Source organism: Doryrhamphus excisus, linkage group LG14, assembly GCF_037039965.1.
Source record: "Doryrhamphus excisus strain RoL-2023G ecotype Guam linkage group LG14, RoL_Dexc_Guam_v1.1, whole genome shotgun sequence".
Lineage (NCBI taxonomy): Eukaryota > Metazoa > Chordata > Actinopteri > Syngnathiformes > Syngnathidae > Doryrhamphus > Doryrhamphus excisus.
In genome coordinates this window covers 10,384,461-10,403,309 of record NC_136370.1, presented here as the reverse complement: position 1 = coordinate 10,403,309, position 18,849 = coordinate 10,384,461, and the positions used below count along the sequence as shown (strand labels likewise).

General features: G+C 37.9%; 1 protein-coding gene across 2 annotated transcripts in view; it reads left to right on the top strand.

Annotated features, from left to right (window-relative positions):
• The window catches only part of alk (ALK receptor tyrosine kinase), a 266,664-nt gene that overhangs the window by 96,244 nt on the left and 151,571 nt on the right, over positions 1-18,849 (top strand). Inside the window, exons 2-3 of one of the 2 annotated variants that reach the window (XM_058091041.2) lie at positions 6,515-6,619; positions 11,123-11,272. In XM_058091041.2, the coding sequence (XP_057947024.2) occupies positions 6,515-6,619; positions 11,123-11,272 (255 nt within the window). Of the gene's footprint in view, positions 1-6,514; positions 6,620-11,122; positions 11,285-18,849 lie in introns of both variants that reach the window. The other variant, XM_058091039.2, reaches the window with a different exon arrangement.

The following is an 18,849-nucleotide window of genomic DNA, read 5'->3' as shown; positions in this document are numbered from 1 at the left end:
CACATTCCAAAAACATGCTAGGTTAATTGGTGACTCCAAATTGTCCATAGGTATGAATGTGAGTATGAATGGTTGTTTGTCTATATGTGCCCTGTGATTGGCTGGCGACCAGTCCAGGGTGTACCTACCTACCACCCAAAGACAGCTGGGATAGGCTCCATCATACCCCCGCAACCTTTGTGAGGATAAGCGGTATAGAAAATGAATGAATGAATAAACTGAAGTCAATGAATGTCTCACCCTGACCGACCACCGACCGCTGTCGTGATAAAAGCCTCTCAAAATGTAGCTTGTAACATCTGATAAAATGCACTGGTCAGCATCCTTAATATAATAGGACACTTGCTTGAAGATTGTATAGATGATTAAAAAGAGTGCTCAGACGGTGACTCTGCACTGCTACGAGGGAGTGGATGACACTATTTTTCAAATTCAGGACATTTTTCGATTTTAGATTATGGTTGTTTGTGCTGTGTATATATTGGCAGATATTTTTTTAAGCAATTATACAAATAAATTGGCAACAACACATTGGCAAACGCAATGTATACTGTAGTTAAGAAGGGCAGTGCTGCTAATCCACTGTTTGCCAGCATCAAATCATACTCACTCCCTCTAAAATGAGCATGAATGCAAGTCATGATTGAACAAGTGACAGACTGAGCCTTTGAGCAAATACAACGTCAATGTCATTCCATGACTAATGGCTGCAGGCATTTGTGTTTCAAGCAAAGCAAAGCCAACAAGTGTGCTTCAAAAGGGGCAGCAAGATAGGCATTATGTTTCATTACATTTTCACTTGAGACCCAATCCTCCCTCTCGCTCAGTTGGAAAGGTTCATGTCAACTGTGGATCCCCTGATCAAGGTTTTATGCTACCGATTTTGAAATGTATCATGCATGACTGAAATTGTCCGGTGCCGGTCACATGGATTAATTCATGATAAGTGTCATTGGCTACTGGTTAGTGCACAGGCCACACAGGAGACTCGAGTTCAATTCCACTCTCGGCCATCTCTGTGTGGAGTTTGCATGTTCTCCCGGTGCACGGGTGGGTTTCCTCTGGGTACTCCGGTTTCCTCCCACATTCCAAAAACATGCTAGGTTAATTGATGACTCCAAATTGTCCATAGGTATGAATGTGAGTGTGAATGGTTGTTTGTATATATGTGCTCTGTGATTGGCTGGCAACCACCGCGACCCTCGTGAGGATAAGCGGTAGAAAATGAATGAACAAGTGGTGCCAAATAAGTGGGGGAAATCAGGACAATTCCAAGGTCCTTTAACTGCCAGTGGGACCAAAAAACAGGTAATTAATCAGTTCCTCTTGTGTACTACTGGCATACCCCTGGGAGTATGTGTACCCCACTTTGGGAACATAGGCCACATCCCAAAGGGTATCTTCTGCTGACTTAAAGTACACATACATATTCACACTCCTCATCAAAACTTCAAGACCAATTGAAAAATAGCAAGAATTTCCAATTTTCAGAAGTCGCAATTACTTTACTATTATTGAAAACAGATTAACCATGTTCTCAGGGCATTGGATTAATCACAACTGGATTGCTCAGGTTCTAAGAAGACATTTCATCTCACATGCAAGCAAGCTTCATCAATTCATGCTGAAAGACTGTGGGAAAAACACTAGTCTGACTAGATAAGACAGATCTAGTTGGTAGAAGAGCCAACGTATTTATCCTCTAAAGGAAGAGGCATGTCCAGAGTGGTTTTGGTTTATTGTGGTGTCAAATTGTGCTCATGAAGATATAATGGAGTGAGGCCTTTGCCAGTCAATGATGGTCGTTTGGGTGGTGTCACCTTCGTAAGCTTCGTAACATTCCATTCAGATGCTCATGGACATGGTTGAAACCAAGGTGGCTGTGCCTTGTTTATGTGTTAGAGGTTAAATGATTGAATCTTTTAGGAAAGGATGAAAGAACAGAATGAATGTATGTGGGAGAAAGATGCTGCCGCTGACCTCCTACTCTGTTCAGAAATGGCCTCTCAAACTCAACATCAATGGCTTCCCTCACTTCCCTTTCAAACCACAGGCAGATTAACCGTATTTTTGTCAGAGTATGAGATTCACTTTTGTGGCTTAATGGCCTAAAGTGATACAAATTATGTATTTTGCACATTCATTACAAAATGTATAAGTTCATCTTGATACAGGTAGGGATGTGTACCAGAACTTGGTTCCATATGGGTGTCGAAACTGAGTCTGATGCTCTTATAAGTTAACTTTATTGCTAACCATATTATGCCATCAAAAGTTATCAGTTTCAGCACCACAGACATCCTTGTGCTACCCAGAACAGCAATGCAACACTTCCTAATTATCAACCAATCATGGTCACGGCGAGCAAAGTACAGTATAGTACAGTACAGTAAATGAACAGAGGAATTCTGATCAGCATTACAACACAAACAGGTCAAGCACATTCCCATTTTTTTTTAGTCCGTATTGCTGCTAATTTTGCTGTGATAATAATGATAATTTGTTGAGCATGCAAACATTATTATTTGGTTGTAATTTTGTTTAAATTATTGATGGGTTTCAAATAAGTGTTTATTGTGTATGCGTGCCTCCTTGATTCGTCCCTTGTTCTGAAAAGCCATACTGAATGATGCAGTCTGTCTCTTCCAAAATTCAGTGTGCAGATTATGTAATTGATAGCCTTAAGTCATGTTTTATGGGCAACACTCTGGAGTTCAGGAGCTGCGTCCTACATTTGAACACAAATCCCCACTTGTTTACATGATGGGATTCATGCCAAAATGATAGACACACAGAGAAAGCCTCTTACAAACAGATTACTGTATCTACTACATACAGCTATTATAACCAGCACAGTATGGTTTACATTAGCTTGAGTATTATTTGCCTTCCTGACTCAAACCCCTTAAACATCAAACGCTTGTAATATTTTAAACACATTGAAACAACTGCAAATAGTCACTGTGTTACCACGCCATCATTTATGAGTGGGAGTCTTCTTGCTGGCTTTTCAAGCAAAGGCGTCCCATGAGAAGAGTGATCGAGGTGAATGAATGTGTGCACACAAGTGATTTCGAGAGGGGTGTCTAGGGAGCAACGTGACTGGAATTTTGTGGAAGTCAGTACTTAGTGGACATGAGTGCTCCTCTGATGGAAATCAATGTGGTCTGTTGTAGCGGAGAGTGAGCAGCCAATCCAAATCTTAGCTGCCTGATTTGGAGGCGGTAGAGTTTGAAAAGCGTTTAATAGTGCATCAGTGGAACAGGCAGGTAATCCATTTAGTTAGGCAGTAATGTATGTATCCCAAGGTAAATCTTTAATTAATGGGCCAAAAGAGGAGGACAATCAAGATGCAGGGGGGCCAAGGTGTATGAAAATCCAACAGTGCAAAAAGTGTCTCTCTCATTTCCATTTCAAATAGCTGCACCTCACTCTCTCGTGATTCATCATTTACCAACATCTCTTTTAGCTGGAAATTCTCACTTCATTTAACTGTGCACTCGTCTCATGAGGCGAATGTAAGAAAAAGAAAAAATCTGATTGCGGCCTTGATTCCAACAGGTATAAAGTATACATGGATAGTTCATCTTTTCTCCTTACTTTTCTTTGATTATTTTCTTTGCTTCTGGATCACTGCATTGCTGTGAAACAATGCCTTTTGGCAGTACTTCATACATCACTTGCAAGTCATTTTGTTCACATTGCTATTTATTTTTACCCAAAATTGAAAATAGATAGGTATTCTGGAGCGAGAAAGTTATAGTAATGATGCGCGGGAACTGGTAGTTTTAAATTCCATGTAAAATTACTAAATACCCTGTCTCAATGTGTGCCAATTCTGAATTTGGAAAAATAAATGTTTATTTGTTTTTCAGCTGATTTACAGACGTTACAGACAACAACAAGAGGTTGACAGAACATTTTCAAAATCCAACATTTTTAACCAGTCTCATATGTTATTTTGGTAGAGTTTGTTTGGGGGTTTTTTTTGCAATTTTTATTGTGACTCAGGACTTTTCCCAGTTTTAGACTTTTTTGATCAGCAAATTTGAAGATTGTTGCACATCTTTAGAAAAGGCTGTTCCAAATTTTGTCACCATGAAACCGAAGCCTCACTGTGTTTATCCTGACCGTCTAGGACAGGGGTGGGCAAACTACAGCCCGGGGGCCACATGCGGCCCACTAAGCGATTGAATCCGGCCCGCCTGTTGCTTTTTAAGTATTTCAAATTTTAACATACAATCTGGCAACATAACTTGCAAGTCGGACGTCTTATTTAGTAAAAAAAAAAAAAAAAAATTACAAATTAAATGAAAATAAATAACAAGAAAAAATATATATATTAACAATATATATATATAAATAAATGTATGATATATTAAATGACTGATGTTTAAAGTGCTCCTGAAAAAGTTTTACAGATAAAATTAGACCAAAAAAATCTAGAAAAATTATAAGTATAAAATAGTGTGTATGTTAAATATATGTTATGGCCCCCCCGGGCAATTTTGTTAACGCAATGGGGCCCACCAGTCAAAATATTTGCCCACCCCTGGTCTAGGAGCTACGAATGTTGTGATAATGCGATTGCCGTTGCTTGATCTTTTATAAGATGCAAACTGGATATTGATAGAGTTTCTTCAGACATTTTTCATTCATTACTCATGCTTAAAAAGACGTTACTCAGACATGCAATGTTCTGTAAGCTGGGCTCAACGAAGATGTTATTCATACTTAACCAGAGCTTAAGCTTAAACTTTCTCAGACATATTTACATTACTCATGCTGTTCTATCTGACATCCAGTTCCAAAAATTCTGCTGTAAATATTTAAACGGAGGTGTACGGAATTGTTAAGTGGCATTATGCGACAGAGCCTTAACATTTGCAAGTGCTCATACAATACGGATGACTTGTCTACTCACTTACTTGAGTCGTTGACATTCCACTTCAAACTGTCAAGGCGCTTCTAAAACAACACAAACAACAAAGCAATGTGCTTCTCTTATCTGCACCCTAATCTCATCTAAACCCTAACAGAAAGACAAACAGGCACATGTACACATGCAACAACACACTCTGCAACATGAGATTAGTGGGCTGTCCATCCACTTTGTGCAGGTGCAGTAACTCTGCTTGAACATTGCCAGATCGCTGCCAGACCTGACTACATTTTTGTTGTGAGCTGACAATCATTCCTCACTTCCCCTTGTACATTTGACAATTGGTGATGCTCACCCTGGCTTGAAATCAGTCCCATTTCAACAGTGGGTCGGCTGACTTGGAATCAGGGTTGGTTAATTGACACAGTTTATGCCCATCATAAGAGGTTGACTGAAGCCTTATTGATTAATCTACTAAAGATTTGAATGCTGTGGAGTTGCTCTGCGGAAATAGATTATTTTCACAGGCTCAGTTAACCGCGCCTGTTAGGGGAACTTAATGGCATACCAACAGTACACAAAGGAGTGTATATAATGTTTGGGCTCTGATTTGCTGGCTCTCATATCTGTGCTGGTGTTCTCAGTTTGTGGTTTCAAACACATGGTCATATGATGGCTTTACAGGCTACTGCTAATGACTAGATGGGATTTCAAAAGATGAAACATGATTGACATTCGTTTCTGGAGCATTGACTGGAAGGAAAGTGATGCAATGTTGAGGCACAAAATGAGAGTGAGATTGGAAGTCGCACTGATCACAATCACATTGATCCGAAATATTTTCAATACCTGAAAAAAATGCTACCACAACAAAAAATATTGTATTACTTTAACGCAAATAATATCTTGTTTATTTCGGCTTTGTCCACAGTGGATCTTTTTGATCCGCATAGGGATTTTTGGTTTGAGCCCTGGTTTGTTTTATATTTAGTTACAATATGCCGTTCACAGGACCATGAACATATGGTCCACAAATGACCTGCGGGCCACACTTTGGACATCCCTGGTTTACATATTTCACGGGGGAGGGGGGATTTAGGGTTACAAATGAGTGTGTCCGTGCTGTGTTTTCATAGCACTATCACTAAATGACCACCGCCATTACTAAAGGCTGAAAACAGGCTTCCACAGTGGTACACACACCACAGATTGATTTATGCCGAAGTTGCATTTTTGGGCTTTGGTTTATTGGACTGTGACTCTGTACTACTGACTTGGCAGGAAGGGGTCTGAACAATGACAGTTATAACTTTGGATATATTGACCTTTAGGCAGAGGATGTATAAAAAAAAAAACTTTACAATAATGGCTTTAGTGAAACCTACAGTAACCACACAAACAACCTTTCACACCTACAGTATACACAAGTCAGAGTCTCAAACTGACATAACCTAACATCCAAGTTTTGGAGCTGGAGGTTGAAACTGAAACTGCTTTATGTCTATGCACTTTTAAAATAATGACATTTTAAATTGAGATACGGTACTTCCTACGCAACTATAGGTTATATGTAAAGAGGCATTTTACGACATTTGCACTCACGGTTGGATGCTTATTTTCTTTTCCTTGCAGGTGAGTCATTGACTAGTAAGACTGGCATTCCTCAGGGGTTCTGGAGCTTTTCCTGGGTCGCTGAGGATGACCTGAGCTTTCCCAACAACTTGATGCCTATGTCAGGTAAGTTGGTTTGTTAGCCCTGTTCAGCACGATGGACAGGACCAGCCGTCTCTGTCCCCCAAAGATTCTCTGCACCCAATTGGCCATGACACCTCACATCAGGACTCAATCAGAACAAATAAACATCTCTGTCTTGCCTGCCGTCTACCTTTGCATTGTTCACCAGATTGCAAGAGACAGTCAAGCCTAGTTTAATGGTGCAAATAAGTGAAATACACCTACATATGTACGTTCAGTAAATATATGAAGTAGTAGATACAGTATAAAGAGACTGTGCATCAAGAATCATGCCATTATCGTTTACCAAGAGTCATACTGTGGGCTGTAGGCTGTGGACAACAACATAACTCGCTTCTTGGCTTCAATTATTTTTCAAGTGCAAATGTTGCATACTCAAAAGTTGAGTGAGATAATTCATAATAACTCGATGATTCAATGTCAGTAGACATTGCTTGCGAATTCTGAAAAGCTGAAGTGAAACTTAAACTCTTAGAAAAGGAGTGAAAATCTAAATTTAGAATAAACAGCCATTCGGAAGCTGAAGCTGGACTGAAATGCTGTGGAAATGCGCTAAAATGTACAATGAAAGTAAGAGTAGTTTGGTAGTTTGAGCTCAAATCAGGAATTGAATCAACTGTCTCTCTGTGGAATTGTAGGAATTGTAAACAAATGTGGCTTTCCCTCACATCCAAATAAACTCTTTTTACTAGTCATTGCTCGCAACGTAAAGACTGAAGCAGAGCTTGTGGGAAGGCAAAGAGTAAATCTAGCCTACAGCCATGCCCGTAAGGAAGCCTGCTCCTCTGTGACATCACAAAGGGACAGCAAATAAGCAACTGCCTCTGAAACCAAGCATTGTGATCCATCCCAAACGTCAGGGCTCACTTCGAAATGTGCAAGCCTCATTATTTGAAACCTTGGCATCGTTTAACACGAGCATACAGCATTCTAAGTACATTTATAAGTCAGGAAAGTGGAGTAAGTATAATAGGTCCCCTTTAAGCTTAGTGAACAAATGTCCAAATTTCAGACATCTGCTTTTTTATTTGAGTTGAATTTGAAGAATCTGGAATTTGTCCCCCTTATTAATTTCATTCATTTTGTTTTGCTGCTATTGATACTGGTGCAATGAAGAAGTCCAGAATAAATTCAAACTTGTGCACCCAATCAGGGACATACTGTATATTTGTGGAGTATCAATTTTCCGTTATTTTGTAATCACATATAGTAGCTCAGGTTTCTTTGGAATTGACACATAGATTTTCTCCAAAATTAAAAGGCCAGTCGATCAGCTTGGGCTCCGTAACAAGACACATTGATCAGTTTCTCCTACATTTGATGAATGAGTGCAAGGTCGGTGTCATGGAAGGCTCATTAACAAATCAAGCAGCCTTGTTAATAAACCCAGCATGTTACTGAATGGTTTCACCTATGCATTAAAATGAATGTGAGCAAATTCAGCGTATGGAACTAATTTATTGTTGGACATAACAAGTGGAATCAGTTTGAGCTATGGATTAAACAATCCACCTTATAAAGCAGTTTAGAGAGCCGTTTGGTATCTCAGCAAAAATCCTCATACTTTATTAGTGTTGGCTGAGTGACTGGCTGCAGCACAATGTCATACCGACTTACAGATAATAAGACAAAAATAAATGTATCTCAAAGGCATGCAGTCATTACTACAGTATGTCAACATATAACACCATCGCTCATACAACTGAATTGTGTTTCTAGTAATCATCTCATGAAAGTGCACTCATCTTTTGCCATCATAGTAACCAGGTTTGGTTAGCCTAATCCAATGGCTCTCAATTATTTTCCGTTTACTCATTCTATTTTATAGCACATACAGTAAAATCTGCCATGGAGTTCACATGTTCGAGTTTACATGCAGAGACCATGTGTCGACATCATATGTGTCAAACTCAGGCCCGGGGGCCAAATTCGGCCCATGCTGCACTCTCATCCGGCCTGCAGAACCATTTCCAAAATAAATATTGAGTTGGCCCGCCTTACGGACCTTATCAAACCAAGTGCTTATATCGTTCTGTGTAATGAAGCAACTCCTTCGTTATGAACTACTCCTCTGGCATTTTAAAAGTGGGAAAAATATTATTCATAATAAGTTAAAGTAATTTAACTGGACATGACTAGAAATGTACAAAATAACACCTTAAATAGGTACACAAATTGTCTGGCCCCTTGAAATCCCCCTTGAGGGGTGTGTTCTGTACACTCATCAACCGCAAAGCTTTGATTGGTTGAATTTTCTTAGTACCGTTTTTTTTCCGCCATAACAAAACAATTAGAGCAAGTTGAAGGGCATCTGATCAAAAAAGTTTGCAAATATGAAAATGTTTGGGCACCCCTGATCATTTTCAGGGGGTAATACTGTTGCTTTTTGCGTGTTATTGCCAACTTCAACGCCAACATGGGGTGTAGTTCCTACACAATATGAAGCTCAGCTCACACACGTCTCTTCCTCTCCACATTTACAACAACACACCAACAACATTCACAGCGAGGTGCATTCAAGAACAGCAGAATTCAGCACCAACAGGTCATTACACTACATTCATTTTATGTGAGCAATTGTTTACTGCTACACCGGACGCTAGTCAAAGAGAAAAGAGAGTGCTCATGCTCATGCAAACACTGCCCCTAGCATTTATGTGGAGAATTGCACGTGCTTGCTCCCGCTAGTAGAGCTATAAATACAGTAGGCACGACACGGTGCCTTTGCCATATCATAATTCATTCTTTAGTATGTGCAGCCAGCGTGGGTTTGCTTCAACTCATATATTCCAAGAGCGGCAGTACAGTTGAAGTGTAATTAGCACATCAGCTTCACAGCCCAGACTATCTGGGTTTGAATCTTGGCTCAGACCTCTTTGTGCTCACATGGGATTTTTCAGAGTCCTTTCCTCCCAGAGTCCAAACGTTAATTGGATACTCTAAATTGTCCATCGATGTGAATATAAGTGTGAATCGTTGCGCTCTGTAATTGTCTGGCGATCATTCTAGTCTCCTGCTCACCTGTGGCCTGACCTGGATAAGCAATAGAAAATGGTAGCTTTAAAAGAAAACTGCACTTTTTTTTTAAATTTGCTCATCATCCACAATTGTTATGTCAGACATGAACACAGATGTCTTTCTCTTTTCTGTGCGTTCTAAACAGAAACAAACAGAAAGCTCAGTATGGCACATACGGGAACCACTTATTAGTGTGTTAAGCCTTCTGAAAAATACTCCAAAAAGTGGCTAAATGCTCCATTTACCTATAATGTGGCGTGCATATTAACCAAGCTGCAGCAACGTTGTTATCATTATTACTAATATTGTTATGCCCCTATGTCACTGATGAATTGACACTAGGCTACCTACTCGCCATCTACTAACTGACTTTCCAAAAAAAAAATAATAATAGTAAGGCTACATATTTAGGCTGACACCACTGTGGAAAAATACTGTAAGTATACGGAATAGTTGGATCCCATTACATGTAGTACTGAGCTATATGTTTTTATCTGTTTTTATATCTTTACAATGCACAGAAAAGAGAAAGAGATGTGTTCATGTCTTAGATAAGGATTGTGGATGATGGGCAAAATTAAATAAAAAATACAGTTTTCCTTTAAGTGTCTCTTTTACAAATTTAGTATGATGAAAACCATAACTATTCACATAAAGCGGACCTATTATACTCATTTTCGACCCTCTGTAATGAGTTGTGGACTCCTTTAGAGCAGCCACACACAATAACCTGCACAGAAACATTTTTAGATTTTGCAGCATCTACACCTATTCCAGCTGTATTAATCAATCAGTTAATTAATTAATGAAATATTAATGTCAACATAAGACCCACAGAGTAAGCCAGATTAGCAAGACACCCACACAAAGGACTTGAATGATATAAGCACTGATGTTTCTCTCTTTCCACTAGAAAAAAAATGTCAGAAAATGACCTCCATACTCACAACTACGGGTTTCCAATTGGGTCGAAAAGAAAGCAAGAAAAAGCTCCATGTGTAATGTGCACTGCACTCTATTTGAACATCATTCATGTGTTTGTTTAACATTTGGTTACCCAACTGTTAAATTAACTTTCTCCCTCTAGCCATGTGCTTATGATGACACACTCATTAGTGTGATCAGCAACTTTGCACATTGTGCAGATACAATGGCTGGACGGTCACATCTGTTAGCTTAAATACATTGAAAATTATAGAATTGTAATGAGTGAAAGAAATGTGGCAACATTCTGATAATACATCATACAATTTTTGTCCAGGGGACAAGCTGCATTAGTGCTTACTTGCCTAGCTAATGTTAGTTTATTATCTGGATGGTGTTTGCCCCTTGATGTGTGCAATTAATGGATAATGGTCATGTTGAAATTAATTTTTTGATACATAGTTTTGGGTTTAGATCCAATTGGTTTGTAATGTAGTTTGAAATGTGGTGCTGACTCAGGGTTATTTTGTGTCTCTTCACTAGATCCACCATGTGGCAGTAGCAGAACATGTGACCAGAACCATGATCACGTCCCAGAGTTTACATGGAGCATCGTGGCCACAGGGGACACACGGGAGGAACGCAAAAGAAAGCCTGAAAAGAGAGCAGGAAGTCCCCAAGGATTGGAGGAAGGTAAGAGTGAAGGTATCACATTCCTCCATTATAGGGGAGTTTCATCTTTCATTATTTGATCCATTATTTTCACTTAGTATGAAGAAGCGACGATTCATAACTTTCAGCACCTGAACACTTTTGAAGTATCTCACTCTAACGCTTACTCTAAAAGCAGGATAATGTTTGCTGAAAGCTATTTAGATAATATCTTTTCATGTAATGTTCCCTGCTGAAGATCTGAACATAGTTTACTGAGTCAGTAGTCTGAAAAACACCCTTTGCACTTTTGACTTTCTCAAGCAACTATTATCATACCTTGGAAGATGAAAAAAAAACTGTTTCTGCCATTTCATCTCCTGAGGTAATGGTGAAATTGGGGAAGATGTCTATTTCATTATTTTTGTGTGTGATGAGCAACAGGTCTGAGAGTAGATGGGTGAATATAGAGAATAATTAACAATTGACTATTAATTAGTATGGCCTCTTCAAATAATCGATATGTTTTGAATGCACTGAGTATCAGTTTTGTGTATGTTGTATTTGCAAGGGACATATAATTTCATATCAAATCAAACTTTATTTATAAAGTGCTTTTCCTGCATGTTAAATGCAGCCTTACAGCATTAAAAACAATGACCCCGACAACTCCCTCTGCAAAGCCCCAACCACACACACCGACTCACTTGCCCACATAATTAAAATATAACTGAGCACAGAGGAGCCAGGTGAGGAAATGCTATCAAGGGAGCAATCTGCATCAGAAACCACCAGGCCACTGCCACCAGGACCAGGGTACCCCCTGCAGCCATGACCGACATAACCACAATGCAGAGGACTTCCTCTGAAGAACACTGGAAAATAAAGCTAATATATAAATAAAAATAATAAAACACATGCAACACATGCAAATAGCAAGCACTGTGACTAAAATTAATAATACATACGGTACTTTTGTATGCGTTATGGCCTCTCACCCACACACAAACAAAAGGATTAAAAAATGAACTTTTGGAACAAGTGGGGTTCAAAAACTCTGGCTTCATTGTCTAGAGGTTACACTCTATTAAAAAGCTTATGCAATAAATACGTATAGTTTGAACTGTACCGAATATAATCAATCAAAACTTAATCATCAATTTAATCATTTAAAACTGTTTAATATCAAAACAACCAGGATTACATTGATATTAAAATCTGTATACAGTCTAAACCAGGGGTGGGCAAACTTTTTGACTCGCGGGCCGCATTGATATGACAAAATTACGGGGGAGGGGGGGACTATATATTTTAACAGTAACAGTCCACCTGGTATTATTGTATCTGTAAAATTGTCATGCAATCTGCTATTATTATTTATTATTTTATATTTATATTTAAATATTTTAAAAATAATAAAATATTATAATGATTACAATAAAATTAAAATAATAATTATTATATTATTATATAAAATATGCAAATATAACAATAATATTATATATAATTAATATAATAATTAGCATTAATATAATAATTATAATAATCATAATAGTTCTAATAATAATTATAATAATCTAATAATAATAATAATTATTATTATTATTATGTGCTTGTGTCCCTTTTTTCAGGAGCACTTTGTAAACAACAGACCATGTCAAAAAACGAAATTGATAAAACCATCAAAAGGTTGGCTCAGGCCATGATGCCAGGTTGTATGTTGAGTTTAAATGAAATACTTTGGAAAGATTGGGCGGGCCGTATTCAAACACTTGGCGGGCCGGATGTGGCCCCCGGGCCGTAGTTTTCCCACCCCTGGTCTAAACTCACGTATGCATGAATTTTCTATACCGCTTACCATTAGAGTTGTGGGGTTATGCTGGAGCCTATCCCAGCTGACTTTGGATGAGAGGAAGGATACACCCTGGACTGGTCAGCAGCCAATCATAGGGCACATATAGACAAACAACCATTCAAACTCACATTCATACCTATGGAAAAACGCCGGTAGAACATGCCAACTCCACACAGAGATGCCCAAGCTTAGATTCGAACCCTGTGTGACAAACTGTATGACCAACAAGCTAACCACTCGAGCACCCTGCGGCAATTCCTTTATCCACCTACCTAAAATGGACGTACATGGTTACCAGTAATGAATGATTGGGAAAAAAATAAAATAAAATTTTACGCCTCAATATTGCCATTTTTTCTCATATGATGCGTGCTTTTGTTCGCCTTGGTCAAGACAGATGGCAGCCTTATGTTTTATCAATAACCCTTCTAAAAAGCAACAACAGTCAGCGCCTCAATCGGGACACTACAGTATGAACTAATATCACTTGAAATGCAATTAATTGTTCAGTCGTAATCCACTATTCATAAAATATACATCTAAGAGTCATATTCTTGGAATAAATGCAACTGGAAGAATCATCAGGCCTTACTCCATGACCTCATGACATTTGATGTTGTAGCCACGCATGTACTGTATGTAACGTATATGTATTCCAATAAACAACCAAAGCTGATCCTGATTGGAGGCCAGGCACCAAAGAGTTCAGAGAAGGAATATTTGCATAATCATGTTCAAGCCCTCCGTTAACCACGGTACAGTTGGGGCATTTTGAATAATTGAGCTCGGCAAGCTGCTGTCTCCACACATTTTCACTGGTACTAGCTAGGGAATGAGGGATGGATACTTCATGGTTGTTATATGTAGGATGGCAAGTGGTGTTTCCGTAACTACTAGATTCTAATTCTGATCAAAATTGTAAGACCAGGTGAAATATTGAAACATCTTAAGGAGGTTCTAAGTTGAGCTACAAAGTGCAAAAACAAGAAAAGGGATAAAGAAAAAAGAGAGAAAGTTTTTTTGCCTTTGCCATCATTGTCTCACTCCCATTTCTTCTTTTTTACCTTTTGAAGCTTTCTTATGGTAATGGTAATGGTTTGATTTTATTTGAACATGTTTACAAAGTCCAGTGAAAACATCTCATAAGTCAAATCACAGTTCCACATGTCCAAATGTAGTAGGAAGAAACAAAGGTCCAACAGTGCAAAATGTAAATTCTTGCAATTTTTTAACTGGTCATAAGATTTTGATCAGGAGTGTTTTAGTTCAGCTAAAACTGAAACTGACACCGCTAAGGTTTTTCGATAATCAAGTATTCAAGATGAGTTTAGTAACCCCTGTATTGTTAAATATTTTGTCATGCCAAAAAAATGAATGTAATCTTGTGTAAAGAATAAACCGAGGATTGAGGTTACACCAATATTGTGGCTGTCAGCAGTATTGAGTTTCACTTTCTCCTTTAAATTCTAGGAGGCTTCGACTTTGATTAAGTGACCTATTTTTCAGTTTGACACATGTGTGAAATGAAATGTTAAATGGCTTTATTGCAAACATTATTAGCCGTTATCGTGATTTTCTCTGGCGTCATTGCAATGTGACTGCAGAGTGCTCGCACACACACGCACACACACACACACACACACACTCAAAACACATTACACTCTTTCCAATGGCTAATGTGAGGAGGTGGTTTGCTATCTCATTGCTCTGTGTAAGATAAGTAATGAGAACAGCAAGAGGCAATGCAACCACTGGTCTGGCAAATGACACTCAGGACAATGTTTAACATTGAGATAATCAAAGCAGTGATCATAGATTGCTTGGACATTCATGGTTATCATGTTTAATTTTTTATTTTTTTTACAGTACCAACCTGGCATGAGATATAGGAGGAGTAGAATATGGTATGAAAAATCAACGACCATATCTCACTCTCAAACAAAGACAGTAAATAAGAATCATTATAATAAAAAAAAAATAATAATAATAAATTGATCTAATCATTATATTAATAATTTAATAATAAATAATGATATATAATAATACTACTATTATTATTATTATTATTATTATTATTATTATTATTATTATTATTATTATTATTATTATTATTATTATTATTATTATTATTATTATTATTATTATTATTATTATTTATTCCAACATGTTCACTTTTCCATATTAATGCAATGAACTTTAACAATATTTGCAGCCAACTATCTTCACTGTTGAAGCTAGAAACTAAGTGGACAATAACTACTAAACAGCAGTAATGTCGGATCAATACTGACATATTGATACTTCCAATACCAGCACTTCATGCTCTCAAATCGATAATCAAATAAAAATATTGACACTTTTTATACTTCAGTCTGAGGTAATGTTTGTCTAAAACGCTTGTTTGTTGAAATGATGAGCGATCATAAACAGAGTCATGTGAGTTGAGAGAATAATGTTTTCATTCTTGCAGTAGGTCTTAATGATTCATCATTGATTTTAATTATGTTATTATTACACTCATTTAAATTTTACCATTTTCACATATTGTATATGATTTTGTCCTATGTGTTTTTTCTGTTGTTATATATTAGATATATGCTAAATATTTTAAGAAATCATCAGACACATTAGGTGAATTTGCACAAAGTATTGTTATAGGATACCAGCCTAAATTTCTCTCAGTATCAGATCGTAAATGAAATCAATTGTATCGCACATCACTACTGAGCAGTAAAGAGTGAAACATTTTAATAAGGAAGTTGTGTCAAAGCAACAACACACCATCACGGACAAGCAATATCAGCCAAAGTAAATACAAGCAAAACCTTTTTGTATGACCTCGGTTTTTCATGGAAATTATTGCCACAAATATTTTTCAATTTTTGTACACTGTCTCGGTTATGATAACAAACAAAGCATCCACGCATTGGTGAGTCAGTCTTTGTGAAAAACGGACACATTTTGACCATGCAGGAAATTCTTTCATAGTCTTTATTATGTGTGTTCATAGTTTATTTGTTCATATAGCGTATACATAATGATGAACAAGTCTGTATCCTCCTTCCTTCCTCCTTTTAAGCACGCTGACAAGGCTTTCAAGCCCACTGAGTATTTGTGAGTGTGAGAGAAATCTGTGATTTTTTTTTTAATTAGGACAGCTACAAAAAAACTTTGCAAGCGCCATAAGTGTCATAGAGAAGGTGAGAAATACTGTAGTGTCTGTTACAGTAGGATTATATTGAAATGATCATACAGCCTCCTCTCTCCAATCTCTCAAATATATCAACTGTCCAGTTTAGTTCATTGGTATGATCCCATGTTTATAGCAACATCCGTTTTGTAAATAACGCACATCATACATCCTAGGAATTAAGAAACACACTAAGGTATCAAGTCCAGAAGTCCAATCATTTGAAATATTTTTGTTTTCTTTTTCAAGGAATTTTGCCTTAATTAAAGCTAGAATAATTCTGTTTTCTCAGCAACAGAAATTATCATACTAAAAATACTGTATGTTTCAGAGGGTTTATCATTACCCGAATTGGACTTTTTCCTCTCCAATTCGGTGTACACACTACTGTGAATTGGTAAGGAAATCTTAGGTTTGATTGAAAATGAATATAATTCTGTCCAGTTATATTGCATTTAAGTATGTAACACCAGCCTGTTGCCTCTTAATGCCGTTGGGTTATTGCCTCCTCAACAGCCAATGTTTTTGCTGCTGCCTTCACAGGCATTGACCTAGGACCTATAATGTGTTCAGACGCCTTGTTCTTTTCCTTCCACTACACGTGTTCCCAGATCTTGAACTCTGTTGCACTGTTCAAGGACATAGTCACCAAATTCACACCTGAATCATGGCTGAATTAAATCACTCTGAGACATCAGTTTAAGCAAGCTGAGCGCAAATGGAAAAAGGATGGACTTCACGTGTCACTGAGCATCTTAAGGGACAGTCCTGCCACCTACCACAAAACCATGAGGGAAGCAAATACTAAATATTTATCGATCATCATCTCTAGCAATAGCCATCGCCCCAGAGTGTTTTATTTTTTTTTATAGTGCTCAACTGGTAATCTGCCCCAAAGGTGTCAGCTGCTGGTCTACCTGGATCACCTTTTGGAAACACACTTATGAGAACTTTGAGCACTTCTTTGCTCATCTTTAAAGATCAGTCCAGCAGCTAAACCCCACCAAATTCCCTCTAGATATTGTCCCTGCAAGTATCATGAAGGAGGTTATGGACACCATCGGTCTCAGTCTTGTTCTTTTACAGCTGTTACTATCTGCTAGTATCAACTCTAAGCCTAACCATGACTCATCACTTCTGTCCAACTTCCGTCTAATTTCACATCGAGAGAAATGGACAAACCTGTTTTCTCACAACTTTAGCCATATCTGTCCAACCATGATATCACTGCCAAGTTTCAGTCAGGCTTCAGGACTTGCTACAGCGCAAAATCTACACTACTGAAAGTGCATAATCACCCTCTTAAAAAGTGCTCTTCAAATTTACAGACGCTTTTGATACTGTGGATCATGCGGTCATCTTCCGCCTGTAGCATTGTGTCGGCCCACGGGACTCTGTGCTTAAATGATTCACCTCATTCTCACCAACAGGACATTTTCAGTAATGATGAATGATTTGACCCCTACAGTCACTGTCCTTTCTTCTGGTATGCTCCAGGGTTCAATCCTTGGGCCTATCCTATTTTCTCTCACGTCTCACTTCTATGCTGATGATGTGCATTAATGTTTAGTGACAAGAATCCACTAAATCTTCTCCATAACTGTCTGCATGACATCAAACAATGGCTGTTGCAGAACTGCCTTCATTTAAATGAATGAAACACAGTTTTTTGCACACTCAATCCTCTTTTCACTCCCGCTGTGACCTTGATGTGATACTGGACAGCAATCTTCAGTTTGATAAGCAAGTGAGTTCTTTAGTTGGAGCAGAATTCCTCCACCTCAGGCTCAGGGGAAGACCTTTTTTTAAAAAATCACGAATGAATGTTGAAAAAGCCATTCATGTGTTCATTTGCTTGAGGCTTGATTACTCTAATGCCCTCTATACTTGAATAAATCAGTCTCTCCTCTGTACGCTTCAGTTGGTACAAATTGCAGTTGCTTACCTTCTCAAAACTTGCTCATATCACCCTGGTTCTCTTTTAATTCAATTGGCATCCTGTACATTTTAGAATACATTTTAAAGTCCTGCTGTTTGTGTTCAAGGTCGTTAATGGTTTTGCCTCGGTGTACTTAGCACATTGTTAAATCGTTCATTGACAAGATAGAAATATGAAGGGATGGGTCTTTGTTGCCTTTCCTCCTAAGCTTTGGAACTCTGTTCTTGTATCATGGAGCTTACCATTTTTAAATCTAACTTAAAAAAAAACATTTATTCAGACTTGCATTTGGCACGTGATCACCGTAGGTGTTTTAGATATATGGTTCTATACATATGCATCTGTATCTGTTGTATTCTTTCTCATTGTATTTTATGCAATTTTAGCCTGTTCTTATTTGGTGGAACCTGTTTTCTTGTGAAGCATTGGCATGCTGTGAGGTGCTATACAAATAAACTTTGATTTGATCAGTGTCAAATATATACATAAAATATACAAAAGGGTTTTTGGTTCCCATTAGAGGAAAGTTAAATTATATTTATTTAAATGTTTACTTTTTGTTGACTTTAATCAGCATAACATGCTTTAAAATAATTACAATGTTACCATTGGAGCAGTCTGGCTCAGATGGTCAT